Below are 17,374 nucleotides of genomic sequence, written 5' to 3' on the forward strand. Positions count from 1 at the left end.
TGAAAATGCTTGGTGCCAGAACCTATTACCTCTCCTATTTTCTTGAATAAAATTAAATTAGCACCTGGCTATGATGTCGTAGGAAAAGAAGCTGTCTGGCATGATCTCGATGAATAGTTTTAGCAAGAGCTTAACTTTTTGATGACAATTTTAAATGCTTTTCAAGTGCAAGGTGCAGAATTATGCCACCCGCGCAGCGGGTTTTTTCACGGGTTGGACGATCCGTACAGGTTTAACAGCTACGGGCCCAGCCAGCCAAGCGCTGGCGTGTGGCAGTGGCTGCACCCTGTGCCCCTCCATGGGGGGGCTCTCCCTTTGCCTGTTCCCATCGGGAGCAGAAAGCAGCCTGCCTTCCTCTCCCGTGTACCCCTGCCCTGGCAGCCGGGGCAAGGGGCGCGCAGGGACCAGCGGCGGGGTCGGAAAGCATCACTGCGGGGCTGCGCAGGCTCCGGGGGCCACACAGCGCTCCTCTGCCCCAGACCAGCCCCATCATCCAAACCAGCTCATGCCAATTCTGCTGTCAGCACCACGTGCCAGGTAGGCACACGTGTGCGTGCACAAACACACACACACGCTCACACTCACACGCACGCACACAGCTTGCTCTCAGCAACATGCCTGACACAGCTTTCCTAATGTTGGCACAAGAGACTGCGGTAGCGGCGTGGTCAGCATCATTCCTCCTCAGGGGAGCTGGAGGAGAAGCTCCTGCCTCAGCCAGGAGTGGCTGGGGGGGACAGACAGGCAGGAGCTGACCTCTCAGGCTCCTCTCCAGCCCTATTGTCTGCCGTTTCCCCCCACTATTATTGAGCTACTTGGGATGCATATTTCTCGTGACTGCAAAACAATGGCAGAAGCTGGGGTAGGAAGGCTTGTTGTGAAAAAAATTAAGTTCATATTGATCCCATAACTTGTGAAAAACGCTTTATTGTTCTTGTTCAAATGGGTATTTTATACTATTAAGAGGAGGCTGTATTAGAAACTTACTCCTAGATATGGACTGTTGGGTGATAAGCAGTCTAAACTGTAGCATACAACCGGCTGTGGATAGAGCAAAGCAAGCCTGGCCTGGAAAAGCATCAGAGGCTCCATGTACAGAAATTCGCCTACAGGTGTCCGTGTGTGGCTGCGTGGACGTGTGAGATCGGATGGTCCCACCGAGATTAAGACATCAACAAAACCAAGCTTTTTTTCTTTTTTCTTTTTTTTTTAACCAATATAATCCATACAATACAATACAAGAGGAATTGACAATACAGTACAATTTTAAAAATTCTTAATACTTGGACAAGAAAATCCTTCTTTTATTTTATCTCTTCAACTGTCATTGCTTCTTATCTCCTTCCTTTTCACTCTTTTATTGCCTTTCAAAATAGATTATTTCCCTGGAAGATCGAATTTACAATCTTCTGCTGATTGAAATGTTTAAGTAGTGATTGATGAAATAAAAATGAGGCAGTTTGTGCAGCTGTGAGTGTGCAGGTATCTTTCCACAGGATCTTTTCTATCCCTTGCCATCTCACCTGTGGGATACACTTCCACTTTTTCACCTCCCAGAGCTGTGTTTTTTTCTTACCCCCTCCCCACTCCCGCCCCAGCCCCCTCCCCTTGTGTGACTCCTTAAATTCAGGTGAGAAGGTGTGATTCAGAGGTTTAGAATAAAGTGCGCCATCTGCTTTAAAAAAAACAGTAATAAAAAGAAGGGAATCCGAGTCATAGCTCCTTTCATCTTTTGTGAGGAAGACGGCAGAGTCCGAAAGGATCACCCTGCATGACTGAAATTTCCAAAGTCCCCTACAGTTTGATATTGCTGTACACCGGGTAACAGACTAGCTTTAGGTCAACTAAAGATCATGAGTAAGTTAAACGGAGCATCTACTGTACAGGTGCGTGGGTGTGTGGAAGTCTGAGCGCTGCATTTATTTGTTTCAAACAGAAAAAAAAAAAAAAGGATTGTACTCGTTTACATGAGGCAAAGTGGCAGCATCAGTACATGTGACAAAGCATTGTGATGACATGGGCGAACCTTCAGAAAGCAAGGGTGATTAAAGGACATCTCTCGGAGGACCGACAACTACGCCACGGCAGTGGAGTTCACTGGGAGCATCGGGGTGGCTGCGTACAGAGAGAGGGGAGGGGGAGAGGAGGGGAGAGAGAGCGAGAGAAAGAGGAGGAGGAGGAGGTACAAATACTTCGTAGTGACCTTGAGCAGGAGCCTAGAGGGGCAGATTATACATGAGGCTTGTCTTGCCAGAGAGAGTCCTCCTGGTTGGATCCCTTCATAGCCTGGTCTGGGCTTCGGGGATGTATATCTCAATGCTTTCGGCGCTCTCGGTAGCTGAGTTCTGGCGGACCGATGCAGCGCGCTTGGCAGCCATCAGCCGTTTCCGGGCCTCTTGACGCTGCGAGCTTTCCAGAGAGCGTTCTCGTATGAGTGGCACCTGACCTTTCGATGGCTTCTTTGGCACTGGAGGAGGGACCCTTCTCTCCTGATCAAAGCAGAAGGTTAATGGCATTATACAGCTTCTCAGGGAAAGGCGGGAAAAACTAGGATACGTCAGTAGTTAGAACACACATTTTACCTAAGGTTTGTTAGCTCTTATCTGCCTTTCTGTCTTCAGTGAACTGGCTTTTGTGCTCAAGGGTTCATAAACATAGGGCAAGGGCAAAGGGGAGGGGAGGGCCGGCCGCAGTGCTACTTCTCCTCGGGGATGGTGCGTGTGAAATGCCCGGCGCTGCCAGGGCCGAGGCCCCCACTGCTAACCGCTTAGTGCGGCTCCCTCAGGGCGGGGGGTATCCAGGCGTCTCCTCCCGGTGCCAGAGACTGGAAAGGAGAGCGTCTCGGAGGCGGCCTCCCGCCGCCAGCGCAGCTGCGTGCGGCTGGGGAGCGAACGCCGCTCTCGGCAGAGGAACCCTGGAGAGCCCCAACTCCCAGGCCACCCTCTTCTACGCGTGCGTAACGCTAGGCGCTCTTGCAACACGGAGATACCGTGGCTTTGGCGTTCCCAAATGCAGATGGGAACTAGCTGCCTGCAGCTGGTGCATCAGGATAAATAGTTTTTTAAAACACCACATATTTATGTATATATTCTGTAGTGGCTTAATGACTGTTCAAAAATCCCATGCTTTGGGTCCCACTGTGCAAGCTCATAAACTCTAGCCTCCTGCTAAATAGGCATGACAAGCTACAATCAGCTATAAATAGAAAAATCTGGTAGGAAAAACTTAAAAACCATTAAGAGAACATGCATTAATCATCACGGTGGCAGCTAGCTCCAGATACGCGATCAACAAGGAGGACTTTTATGTATATCCTGGTGCATGTACACATACACACAAAAAAACCCAACAAAAAAAAAAACAACCCTCAGAGAGGGATGTCTCCCGAAAAAGAAAAGTGTATTCAGGTCTGAATTTCAGGCGGCCACAAAGACTTTGTCAAGTTAATTAGATTGTCTTTTAAGTTACATCCCTTTCCAACTGTGAACATGGTCTCCGAGCGGAGGGATTTTATCGCACTACAAAGGTCCCATTCTGCCTTTTCATTTTCTCTCATGCTGCTCACAACAGCTTCCATGGCTCAAAATATAAAAGTGCTTAGTTACACTTATTCATACTTTGCTTTTTCTCTCTGTCCAAGGATTAATCTATGCTGCTTAAAAAGGGCCCAGTGGCAAAGGCCAAAGGCAATTGCAAATATCAATTCCACAGAAAGGTTTTTCTTCTTCTTTTTTTTTTTTTTTTAATCCTTTTTAAGAAAGGAGATGATCTGTTTCATCTAAAATCATAGACAAATGCTGTTGAAACAGGAACACAGTCAGTGTAATTCTTTAAAATCTTTACCTTCCTACTGTAGGTCCCTTTCTTCAGCACTACTTAACTTCCTTTAACCCATTATAGTCTTCTTTTTGTTGGAAACTCTTTGAAATACTTTTCAGAAGCAAAGAAAAGGCACATTTTTTTTTAAGGAAAGCTCTCGTTTCTTACTGCTGCAATTGCAAACACTCGGCCTACCCGCTTTACTGTAAAAGCTAATGAAAGACCATATACCAGCGCTTCTGTGCATGCATGTTTGACGGTTTTAACTTCCTTTTCTGACAGATACTGAAAAAAAAAAAGAAGATAAGAAAATGACTTGCCTTCAGTACCTTGAGCTAGGAAAACACATTCCCATTCATTCCCCTACAAAACACACTAGGTGTGCACAAATGGTGTGAACATGGCACTCCTAAGTCAGGAATGAGTATTTAGTCTTGATCGGAGGAGGAGGGAGAGTGCTACCAGCACTGCCTTTGCAAACTTCCTGCTGCAAGATTAATGGGGTTTGATATTATTATGGTTATATGTCCAAAAGTAAACACCGCTGTGGTCACCGGCAGCCAGCTGACCATAACTTGGGGCAGCCCGGACTCCTGTCTGAGCCACTGTACCTGTAAGTCATGTTCCCCCTCCTTCTGGTGACCCTACCTGTTGGCTGTATTCATTGCTATCAGACCAGCCACAGCGGAAATTCAGCCATCAAATTACATACCTACAGGAGCGCAACATTAGACCGTTGATTCCTCTAGGAATGGGTCTGTCTTTTAAGGTTTTTCTGAGACATTTGTGTATTTTGGCTCACCCAAGTGCTGTATGTCTCGATGCGGATAGTGAGGAGAAAAATAAGGCAATGATGCCGAATGAGAATGAAAAGTGAAATGTGGGTCACACTTGGAGATGTGGTAGTTTTTCATGGTGACAGAAGAAGACTACATTTAAAAAAAAAAGACCAAAGCTCAGGATGATTTTTATGCTACCTTGGGTAAACAACACTACCAGCAGAGTAAACCTGTTTATGAAATCACCCATTAAAAAAAAAAAACAAAACAAAAAACAAACCAAACAAATGGATGAAAAAAAAAATAGTTCTTTCATGTAACATTTTGGAAGGCATATTTTTGATATTGCTCTGTTTGTAATCTGGTTACCAAAGTCAGTGATGGTTACAGTGCTTCCCTAGTTTTTTCAGTAACACAACCTAGAACTCTTGCTATATGCAATAATATGAACCGTAAATGTGATTTATTTAATTTTAAGAATCAATATATAAGGCAGTTCCTTCCAACGATTGATCGTCTAATACGATTAAATGTAAAGTTTAACAAAGTACCACATTCCCATTATCCGATTCACAAAGACAGATTTGGTTTAAAAATATGCCTGAAACATTTTACAGATAATATCCCAGATGATTATTATGTAAACATTGTTATTACAATGAAATTAATTTGATATGAGCTTCATTTCACATTTTTAACGTCAACGCTGTAACACAGAGGCCTATTTAATCTGTCCAGTATTTGTGCAGGGTTTTAAATGAAGCATACAAAATCTACAATGTTCTACCTTCTTGTCATGAGGATCCATCTGTTTCCAATTATTGGCCTTTAACTGATGAAGTTCATCAAATTTCATACTAATATTTTCTATGGACAACTGCAGCATATCCCAAAACCCTGCTAAATCCTGGGAGGTCGGCCGTGGATGTGCATTAGGATTCTGTGCAACAGAAGAAAAAAACACATTGGCTTTAGTACCTCTTAATGTAAAGCATTTGTGCAAATGGTTACGAATCTTGCTAGCAAAGCAGTTTCAGAAGATCCAAGCCATCGGTGAGACACAGAAAGAGAAGCAAAGTGGAGCACTACTTACTGGCAGAGGGCTTTTGCAAGAAGTCTGGCTCGGTGTTGAGCCGCTGTGCCCCCGCAAGCCCCCTCTCATTGAAGGCAGAAGCTACCCGCCATGGACCACAGGGAGAGGGCAGGTGGCAGGTCCCCTGTGACAGTATTTGCCTGGGGATGTTCCTGGGCACAAGTGGATATCCTAACCGCACCAAAATTAATCGCCAGCCTCCTCTTCACTTTCATGAGGAAGGATTCTCTGCCATATTCACACTTGTAAAAGACTGATACCTGTGCAAACGTACATTTGCTGCATCTGCAAATAGCGATATACCAATGTGTGAACACTTTTTCCACACTCTGAGAACCTAAGACCTACAGAAATGCACCATTTCAAGTAAAATTGCCTATTATACACCTCAGGCCAATTTCTTCATATTTTATTTGACAAGAATAACCTCTGTAGGGTGAAAAGCTCAGACAAGAACATGCAGAAGCACAGTAATCCCATTTTACACACCTGACACATTAGGATCTCCAGCACAGCATGGACCAGAGCCTGGTGACACGAGAGGTCCTGTTCTCTCTTGTGTCCCTTCAACACAACCCAGCTCTAAACATTTTCTGCATGCAGTGGACATATATGAAATGGTCCCTGCTCTGATGGCAAAATTCATATGAGGGAAAGCTTTCTACAGGCTATGTATCTATATGCTGGTTCCCTATCGAAACTTCAAATAAAATGAGGTGTTGCATATGCTCACTTCAAGCACGTTTTTCTGTAAATACTGAGCAATCCCTACACCAGTCTGAGACAGCAAGGTTTCATGGGTCCTGTGGCCTCGCAAGATTATATCGATATATTTTTATTAACAAATAAATAAATTATTATTAGAACCTTGGATGTTGTTTTACATGGCTCGAGTTTTACTCTGCTTTTAAGTTTTCTCTCTCACCAGAAGTAAAATACCCAAAGAGTCAGTTGCTTGCCTTAAGAAATTTCTGTTTGTGTTTTTCACAGCAACACTGACAAATGATTTTGATAGAAAGATTATACAACCAAAGGAGAAATTACTGAAAACAATGTATTTTTAGACTCATAAGGTGACCAGAGATTATACTTGGATTTCTAGTTTTTCAATGCTTGACACTAGCAGGTTGGCCAGTTGTAGACTTTTATTTACAAAGATGAGCAACCAGAATGCTTTTTGAATTTTTTAATTAAGAATTAGAAGGCTTATTTAGACAGACCCAATTTCTGTTGCATTTGTCCATTTAGGCAGATTTTAGTTTGGGGCTTGATTTCCAGCGTTGCATTAACTGAAGTGGAAGTTGATACTCCAGTGAGTATCGCAGGGTTTGCCTTCCCTTCCCTATTCTATGCTGACAGAGCATAATGCTCTATGCTTTCTGGACTTTTAGCAATTTATGCCCAAATTGGGAATTAAATGCATTGTATCTACTATGCGTGGATGGACTGTTAATTAAAAAGTTTGAAGATTTTTATAAGTGCTGGCATTTCTGAAAATATTGCTTTAGATACATAGTATGAAATGTATTTTTATTTATCAACAGGAATATAATTCTGATTCTATTACTTCTAACAGCATAAAAATAGCAAATAATAATAATAGTGGTAACATATACAAGGTACAAACAGTAATAATAATAACATACTGGCTCTTTTCCTCTTTGCCTGTTTAGCACTCTGGAAAATTATTTTTCTCTCTTTCACTATTGGGGTTGTGGAACATGAAACACCAACTTTCAGTGTCTGATTTCCTGGTATTTCTGTTTTGTTTAATACAGGCTGCATTGCCATTACATGGGAAAGTCCCTCTCGTGAAACTTCTGGTCCACTCTGAAAGACCTTAAGGTCTTTTACCTAAACACCTCTGTGACCATGCAAACTGAACTCAGAGGTCAAGGGACAGATCCTTGCTCCTCTGAAATCAATAACAGAGCTTCAGTGGTATTTTACTGAAGGCTTTTTTGTCCGTCATTATTTTAAGGCTCTCAACCTACAGTGAAACTCATGCTAACTCTGCCAAGTTTCACAGAGTTACTCCCAAATTCATACCAAGGCCTTTACTGAAAAAAACTGCCATGCTAGCCAGAAAAATCTGTCCAGTTTAGGTATGATTATTCACGGGGTTAGAAAAAAGCATAGAACAGTGTCTAGCAGAAAAGTTACATACCAGGTTTTCTTCGCAAAGTTCTCTGAACTGGTAAAATTTCTGGGCCATGAGAAGCTGGGCACTGCCCACTGCAGTTCGAATTTTCCCTAGAACTGAGAGAAAAAGAAACGTAAGTCACAATACTTTCTTTGCTGCAGTCAACTAAAAGCCTATAAAAAGTGAGGAGAAACTGCACAGTAGTCAGCTCTGGCTTTCAAAAAGCGTGTTATCTCTCAGGCACGTATTAGAGAAAAGCTGATAAATCTAAGGCTAGATCTGCACTAGGCAAAAATACTAATCTGCTGCTGCATCTTACTCATTCCCCCAGTGATACCAGTTGTCACTAGAGAAGAACACTTCCACAGTGGTATAAACATGTCTAATCAAAAGCTTTTGCAACCTGTAGAGAAAGCTCACTAGAATTTACACCTCTCATCATCACTGTGACCCAGGCTCAGGCTTTGAATACAAACCTAGTTCCCTGTGCAAGGACACGAAGCTTTCAAACCCTGGGATGCTGTCTATACTGTTTGGAAAACATGGCATCTACCAGCATTTCTGACACCTCGCTTAGCAACTCGGCACCTTGTTTCCAGATTTAGCTGAGTGTTGCTCGATACGAGCCCAGAAAGAGAACAGTGATTTTCATGCATGGCAGTGAATCTCAATCGGACCCTCTTGAGTATTTTCCACAAGCACAATCTGAAGTGGCTTCTGACTTTGAATCGGGATGCCCAGGCATGCTTCAGGGAGCAATCACACCCTGTCCTCTCCTCCTTGCTGGTGACCTGGAGGGAGGTGTCAGAGCGTCCTAGCCCAGAGGGAGGTGTCAGAGCGTCCTAGCCCAGCTCCTGCGCTGTCTGGGGCCTCCTTTGTACAGACAGCTGGGTACTTTCAGTCTCTTTGGACTGACTGAGTGCTGTGAAGGACTGCAGTGAACCAGAAGACAGTGCATAGTAAATGCCTCTGAATAAAACAGGAGCTCATACTGTTTTGGTTGCATTCAACCTCACTGAAACGGTGGGGTTTTACTGCTGCAAGGGGTAGTTGGGAATACGCTACCGAAACCTGAGGCATACACTGGTGCATCCAGAGACCAGCATTTCCCTGGGGGTTTGCAGAGTTCTGGTCCAGGGCAGTGTGTGTGTGTATGTGAAAAAAAAAGCAAGCATGCAGAAACAGAACAGGAAGACAGACCTGGCCTCAAGTGGCAGTAGGACAGTGAATCCAGGAAAGAGAGGGCGATTTGGGGGACTGCTGATTTAAAGAAAATTGATGCTGTGAGCAAGAAAGCAGCTACCTGTTTGTTTGAAACTTTCAATGGTCAGGAAAAGAAACCAACAACTATGCTGTAGGCACTGTCTTTAAATAAACAGGTTGGCATCATGGATGTATCTGGCTCCCTCATTAATTTTCCCTCTCAGCTGAAGCAACTTATTATTCCCCAATTCTCTGGTTAAATATTGATTTAAAAACTAATTTAAATTAATTTGAAAAAAAACCCCACTTCAATTAATGAAAAACGTGAATGGCAGCCACAGTGTCACAATTGTCACTATCATTTCTACTTATAGATACTTGCATTGTCCCAGCCCTCACATGACAAATTTATAGTCTGGATACATGAGGCAGGTTAGGGAGGAACAGGAAAAACAAAGAGACCAAGTGGCCTGCTGAAGATGAGTGAATTGTTGGTGGAGCACAGAAGAGTTACCAGCCTTAGCTCCCATCCTCTGTCCCATCCCTTGGGCATGGTTACTTTTCATATAAAACCTAACACAACGTCAGCAGAGCACCACTGGGAAAATACTGTTAAGTGTTCTGACTTACCACAATGAAAAGTAAATAAATAACCAAAACTTTGCTATAACCCCTTCTGACAACATTTTTAGTGTCTCACAGTCCTGTGACTGGATGCAGTACATGTTGGCAGCTTGTGACCAGAACGTCACCATACAGTGTTTGGTAAGAGAAAGGCCTCTCCATGGGGCTCACTTGTGTAGCCACATGCTAAGCAAACTGGCACAAACACTCATGATGAACTAAAACCAGAGACACAGTTGTACGAAATCTGTGTTCTGCTCCATCAAGGCAAATGGCTTTTCCTTCAGCAGCCTTAAAGCTTGGTACTTAAGGGTGATGAAGGAAAAGTGGGATGTGGAGTTCATTTATACTTTAGACATACAAAGAAAAGGGGGAAAAAAAAGGGGGGGGTGAAGAAAGAGTCTTTTCACATTTTTTTCAGAAACTATAGGAGAGAGATCTGTGAACACACACAGAGCCCAGACTTTCATTTTGTTCCCAGAACTCAGCTCAGCACTGCCAGGAAATAGCCGTGAGCTGGAAGATTCACTAAGCAGAATATTTTCAGCATATTGCGCAGGGAGTTTTGCACACAACTCTCATTATTGTTAGCAAGGCTTGCGTGTCTAATTCTATGCGCACAGTGCTGAAAATGGACCCCTTGGTGTGTCTAGTCATTTATGCAACCCAATATGCAAACCACTCAACTGAAAGGACTCTTCAATAGTAGGAGGAGCTACTCCGGGAGCTTTCATGTGGTTCCCATTGTTATGAAAACTCTTCCCACTGAGTATATTTGGGAACAGCTGCCTCATCTGGAGCTCGGCCACTCTGACGCTTCCCAAGACTTGAGAAGGGGAGAAAAAACGGTCTCTCGACTTCTCGGGACAAAAAAAAAAAAAAAAAAAAAAAAGACGAGGCAGGCTCTTCCTGGAAACCTGCACCACCCGAGTTGGAAATCACATACAGAGCCCGAAGAAATGTAAATACACCTTGCTGGTGATGGATGGGAATGTGCCCCTTCCTTTGAGGGAAGAAGAGCTTAATATTCAGAGATCTCAGCAGAGGGAAAAGGAAGTCCTTGTCCTTGGCTGCCTAGCGACTGGCTATTTGCCTAAAAACCATCATCCCAGCTGACTGTGGGATGCATGCTGATGCTGTTCTCTATTGTTGCCACTTCTGCTGTAGCCGCGGCTGTATCTAGTCAAGTGTCACTGATTCCTTGCCCCTCAAAAGCAAGCTGTCTGTTAATGTGCAACCCATCAACAACCAACTCTGTCACGGAAGTTAGGAAAAAAAAAAAAAACCCACAACAAAAAAAACAAAGACAAAGCATTCGAAAGACTGAATCTCTCCAGAAGGCACAAACCCTTATCAATAGCCTAAGTTTTGTTTCCAAATGCACGTTGCTTTTGGTGTTTCAAGTCGGAGTGCTTTTTTCGCTTACTCAGTCAAAACCCCTGATGCAACAGAGAAAGGCCAAGGTATAGTAAAAAACCAAAAAGTAAAGACAGACCAATACTTTCTTAGGAGAAAAGCCTACGAGGTTTGAAGCCAAATACCAAGAAAATAACTGGTATTGTAAAGATAATACTCAAAACACATCAGAAAAGAATCAGCAAAATCTTTACAGTAAGGGAGATGGGGTCCAGAAAAAACCATAAACATTCAAATGGAGCTAATAGGATACAAACAAAACGTATAAAGCCAAGCAACAACAAAAAATACCAACCCATCAAGATGCAATCACAGCTGATTTAAACACCTATATAATGTTATTCATGTCTGCTTTCTGTTCCATACAAGGTTAGGCAGCACTCAGCACTGTTGGATCCGAATGCCTTCCAGTAATGCATTAAGCAACATTATTAACATCCATCATATGCTTTGCTGTCACCCCTTCCCCAGGGGGAGAAGTGTGTGTACTGCCGTGTTTTGCTTTTATAGTTTGAACTCTTTCTTTTTTTTATCCCCGCTCCTTGCTTTGACCTCTTTTCCTTGTAAATCCAGTTCTCTCCTGTGATGCTTTTTAAGAAATAGACAGTTATGTCTATTCTGACAAACTGCTTCTGTATAGCTATTTTGATATAATTTGACTATTATGGAGTGCCTCCTCATTATTACTGTTCTTGATTAGGGGTCTCAATGTTATTCTAGGATAGACGCATGCCAGTGAATTTCCTTGTGTCTCTAACACCCTTAACCTGTTCTCTTTTTAAAATGGTCTTAAATACTTAGACTATGTGCTGTTTAAGCAGTAAGTTCTTGATTCTCTTGGTTCTAAGAACTGCATAGGACCTACTTTGGGATTGCAGAGCTCTATGTCGTGTCCCGCTGTCCGTGTCCTGTCCCGTCCCGTCCCCTTCCCCCCCCCCCCCCATCCCCCGCCATGGGAAAAGAAATGAAACAAAAAACAACAAAACAATTGCAAACACAAGCAGAAAAAAAACGGTGATATTGTCATCTGCCCTACCTTGGAAGGAGACTGTATGTTACAAGGATAACAAAGTATTAGGAAACATCAACAAAAAACACCTGAAGTGATGTGAAAAGCCATCACATGGAAGCAACAGGAGTTTTGAGGAGCCGCAGTTTCTTGGCCTTAAAAGACCAACTGATCTCTTTGCATTTCAACTTTGTCAGGCCCCAGGGTCTAAAAAGTGACAAAGGAGGCATTTTAGGTAGGTGTGCGGCTATCAAATGCCCTTAATGTAAAAACACCTGGCTGGTAGGCAGGGCCCAAGCTAGGGAACAGAAAAACAGCGACTTGCTCATTGCCCCAGGAGCAAGTGGCAGGAACAATAGCCGAAATTACAGGGACATAGCCTGACATTTGCGTTGCAGATGTTGGCTGGGCACTGTGCATATGAAGCAATCCTGCCATAGAGCTGTCACAATCCATTTCCAAGCCAGGATGGACCAGCATTTTAGCCTATTCATGTTGACAGACCTACATTTAAATAACGCCAAGCATGACAAAAGCCAGGAAATTCAAAGTTAAAGCTACTTCTCAGGTCTTAAGCTCGTCTATTAGGGAGAAAACTGCCAAATGAAGCAAACAATGGAAGGAGCAGTCCTTGCTTTGAGTCGTATATACTTACAGGAATGATCTCACTGAAGTTAATAGGGCTGTCTGCATGAGTAAATGCTGTTCACTGGGAGTAAAGCAGTTTCCATGTGTTCTCTGACTTACTCAGCTTTTATGAGCACACTTCATGTCTTTTCCCTAACTAGATTGTTTCCTTACTTGTGGATTTCTCTTTTTTCCTGGCTAGCCTTTGGACACTAGCAGGGCTTCCAGCCAGGAGCTGGCTTTCCTTGGAGAAACCCTCGTGGACGGCGAAGTCCCTTCTGGGGAGAAAAGGAAACCAGAGCAAGAAAAGGAGAGTCGGGCATATGGCCAGAGGCACGTAGCCAGGGGGATTCCAGCAAGACTCGGCCACACGTCAGGCTGGTAACTGTCCCTCTGCACGGCGGCATCGGTCCGCTGCAGGATCAGGCCGCCTCTCTCCTCCGAGCGGCAGGGACCAGGACAGCTTGGGAAAGCCCTGCAGAGGACCGGCAAATGGTTTTCCTTGCTCGTGGATGAGAGTGAACTCACGGGTCTCCTTTTCTTTTGCCATGCATAGCTATTATGAAAAAACAAATAATTTCCTTAACTTTCTTCTCTTGTGCCTAGCCTGCAATCTTTAAGTTTTACTTTGAAACAATCAGAACAAAACAAACCAGCAGAAAGTGTTCAAGCATTGCATAATTTGCCAGAACTGGCTGAATTTGCAGAGACTCTGGTCCTAAGCAGCAAGGTTACTGCAGATTTCAGGTCAACCTTTGTTTGCAGACTAGCCCGGAGGAGTATAATGTATGTGCAAGACAGTTATAATGACATGTCTTGTCAGAGCCTTGGTTTTCTATTTTAGTTTTTACTTGATTGGCCTGATTTGTCTCACCACAAAACCCACATTACACCTGACTTGTGGTGAATCAGGTCCACTGTTTGCTTCCGATGGTTATCTTTGCATTGAAGCCACATTACAACCCCATGTGAAAGAGAAACATTTCTGAAGGGGGAGCAAAATGAAGTCCTCTGGTTCTTCCAGAAAAGTTGACGCCCCATGTGAAATAAAAATAACAGCAAAAAACCCCAGCAAAAGCCAGGCTGAGGCTGTGGGTGTATGTTCCTGTGTCCACCGCCGCTGGGAAAAAAAAGGTGGTCAGAGGCTGCTTGCTAACAGCACTGTGCAGGGAGCCAGGCCTGTTGATGCTAATTCTGTGTATAATTGGTTGCTCCAGAGGCCTGAGCCAAAAGTCACCAGCATCAGCAGTGAGGCTCTGACTATACGAAATTTTTCAGGGCAGAGGTAGAAGCAGAGAGAAAAAAAAAAAAAAAAAAAAAGTAAACGATTTCACCTTAAGCCTGATCAAAAGCGTCAATCTGTTCTCACAAGGTGTTTAGCCTCATATCTCTAACATCTCTTTTTTTCAATGAGAGCCCTTGAGTTTGTAGCCAACATCCCAGTAACAGCAAAATACATGGAAACCGTATCAAGTGTCCTAGCTTAAAGTGTGAGTGGTATTCATCTGCCTGTTACACATGCTGCGGCTTTATTGGAAAATGATTTCAGATAAAACCAGAATATACTATACAATAAATAATTCATGGCGGAAGCAGAGCCACATTTCTCTCTATATTGGCATTTCATCGTGCAGCTACTGAACCACAGCTTGTTTTTATACACAGCAGCAGACTCCATTTCCCAGCTAGAAACATTCAATCCCATCTGGTAGATTCATTCCCAGCTAGATAATACCCAACGTATCTATGTAACATACAAGCTACTGTCAAACAGCAGCGAGCCGTCTCCCCGAGACAGCTGTTTCACACAAGGGCCGCATTGTCTGGAGGAAGCACGGATCATTTTACGCGGAGAGCTGGGGGGACGAACCCTCTGTCAGCTGCCATGGCATCAAGAAAACCTCGCTCATCGCACGTTCTCGTTATTTTGTTATCTGGCCAAACACACACTGGGGATGTCAGGTTGAAAACAAAGGATGCATTCCCTGCTCTGGTTATATTTCATTAGGAAAACCAAAGCAAACACACCTCTTCTGCTCCTTCCCTCCCTCTCTTCAAAGCTTTTGTTTCTGGCGCTGCTGAGTGGGCAGAGCTGCCCTGGCCATATGCTTTTCCTTGGCACCAGGTAGAGCGGGGCGTGCTGCACTGCAGCAGAAAGCCCCGCGTAGCCTCTGTGGGAGGCAGCTGCCATGAGCTGGAGTGGCCAACGGCATCACACCAAAATCAATACCTCACCAATGACCACAACACTCCACTCAGGTGACCCCTTTCCTCATCCCATTTCCAGCGATCACAAGAAGTGCCAGTCAGAAAAATGAAGAGGAGGAATAATCCACAAGACACATGCTGTCTGTGCTATAAGGAAGCATTGGGATTCTCCAGCCTAACCACTCCTTTATCTTCCCTATAACTGACTTCTCCCACTGACTGCACAAAGAGCCCTTTAAAACTACCATATATCAAAGATGCGAAGACACAGAAAATTCTGTACACAGATATACACGTTCTGCATGTATGAGCCTTGTAAAATTCACTTTGTGTTCTTTTTCCAAGGTGAATAACTACTTTGGTGCACAAATATTATTAACAGTTCATAGAATCATAGAATCATAGAATGGTTTGGGTTGGAAGGGACCTTTAAAGATCATCTAGTTCCAACCCCCTGCCATGGGCAGGGACACCTTTCACTAGACCAGGTTGCTCAAAGCCCCGTCCAACCTGGCCTTGAACACTTCCAGGGACAGGGCAGCCACAGCTTCTCTGGGCAACACGTTCCAGGATCTTACCACCCTCATCGCAGGCAGTGTCTTCCTTATGTCCAGTCTAAGTTGTGGCAAAGAGAAAGCAAGTGGGTTTTGTGGCTTGGACTTACAAATATTGTGCATTTCCTGTTTGTTATGTGTTCACATTTCTTTTCAATTTAAAATCTCTTAGTTCATGGGGTTCATTTCTTGCATACTCACAAGAGAAAACCTTTGTCTTCTGATACATGTTCCAAGATATTTTTGAACGTATTGATGATGTAAATGAAAAATCTTGGCTTGTGTCAGCAATAGCGTGGCCAGCAGGGACAGGGAAGGGATCTGACCCCTGTACATGGCACTGGTGAGGCTGCACCTCGATTCCTGTGTTCAGTTTTGGGCCCCTCACTACAAAAAGGACATTGAATGACTCGAGCGTGTCCAGAGAAGGGCAACGAAGCTGGTGCAGGGTCTGGAGCACAGGTCGTACGAGGAGCAGCTGAGGGAACTGGGGGTGTTTAGTCTGGAGAGGAGGAGGCTGAGGGGAGACCTCATCGCCCTCTACAGCTACCTGAAAGGAGGTTGCAGAGAGCTGGGGATGAGTCTCTTTAACCAAGTAACAAGCGTCAGGACAAGAGGGAATGGCCTCAAACTGCATCAGGGAAGGTTTAGACTAGATATTAGGAAGCATTTCTTTCCAGAAGGGGTTGTTGGGCGTTGGAATGGGCTGCCCAGGGAGGTGGAGGAGTCCCCATCCCTGGAGGTGTTTAAGAGTAAGGTTGACATAGTGCTGAGAAATATGGTGTAGTTGGGAACTGTCAGTGCTAGGTTAAAGATTGGACTAGATGATCTTCAAGGTCATTTCCAACCTAGGTGATTCTGTGAAATATTCTAAAACTTGGGGAAGCTGGACCTGCTTTGAAGGCTAATCCTTCTATATTTTTCCCCCAGGAGAAATTGTTAGCCTATTGTATAACAGAAATTTTGTAGAAGTAGAAAACCTTAACATACCTTAATGTTAAGGTTATCTCATACTTTCCATTAGAAGTCAATTTCCAGTTGCTTACAATAGTGTCCAACTTTAACTATTTAGATAATACTTCTCTATGGTTATTTCTTTCATTGGGTTGAATGGAAAGTTCCAGCTGAAACAGCTTATGCATTTCTAAGAATTTTAAAAAATATTTTTTTTGCCAGTGTTAATTCCTTTCCTTCCATAAATCAAGACCTTGACATCTCAAAATAATTCTGGCATCTCCCTTCTTGAGAGGAAGGATTAGAAATTTGGAAGACCCAATCCTGGAGCTGGAGCAGTAGTCCTAGCTTTGGTCGGAACTAATTTTGTGGTTGGAAAAGTGTTATTTGTATATCATAGGAAAATATGCTTAGATGTGCCTAAATTATACAATACTGAACTCTCTATATGCAGCTGCTCCTTAGTGTTTGCTAGAAGATCCCTGCTAGAATTTGAAAAAGCATCATTCACAAGGAGCATGCTCCTAAATTCACAGGTTTACCTATGTCCAAAAGTTGATAGCTGTCAATAATACTGCTCCTTGTAATGGAAGTAAATGGAAAAAAATTATATTTTCACCAGAAGAAAAAGTTCTGGATGGGGAGGCATATGTTCAGCTCTTCTGTCCTAATTAGAGTTAATGAATAAGACGTGAGCTACGCACCCTTGTTACTAATGAAGGCTTACAAGACGTTCCCGTTACCATACAGGTAGGGTAATACTTCTGGCAGCAGTTACAACTGAGAGGTAGTTTGCACATGTGTGTTTTTTATCACAAAATATGGAGAGCTTGTTTTACTGGGAAGATCCAAAGTTGAGTAAGAACTGCAAGGGAGATCAAGGGAGGCTGGAGAGGGGAAGAGAGGGAGAACAACTTGCAAGCACAATTGAAATCTCTTTCAGTT

General features: G+C 43.6%; 1 protein-coding gene across 5 annotated transcripts in view; it reads right to left on the bottom strand.

Moving 5' to 3' along the window:
• Window positions 1–1,618: 1,618 nt before the first annotated feature.
• DLGAP1 (DLG associated protein 1) overlaps window positions 1,619–17,374 on the bottom strand; it is a 422,469-nt gene continuing 406,713 nt past the window's right edge. For all 5 annotated transcript variants that reach the window (XM_074899140.1, XM_074899141.1, XM_074899142.1 and 2 more), the window contains 3 exons: window positions 7,859–7,950; window positions 5,386–5,538; window positions 1,619–2,489 (listed from right to left, as the gene is read on the bottom strand). In XM_074899140.1, coding sequence (XP_074755241.1) covers window positions 2,280–2,489; window positions 5,386–5,538; window positions 7,859–7,950 — 455 coding nt within the window. In that variant the 3' untranslated portion in view covers window positions 1,619–2,279. The remainder of the gene's footprint in view (window positions 2,490–5,385; window positions 5,539–7,858; window positions 7,951–17,374) is intronic.

Source organism: Athene noctua, chromosome 2 (genome assembly GCF_965140245.1).
Source record: "Athene noctua chromosome 2, bAthNoc1.hap1.1, whole genome shotgun sequence".
In the NCBI taxonomy this organism is placed as follows: Eukaryota; Metazoa; Chordata; class Aves; order Strigiformes; family Strigidae; genus Athene; species Athene noctua.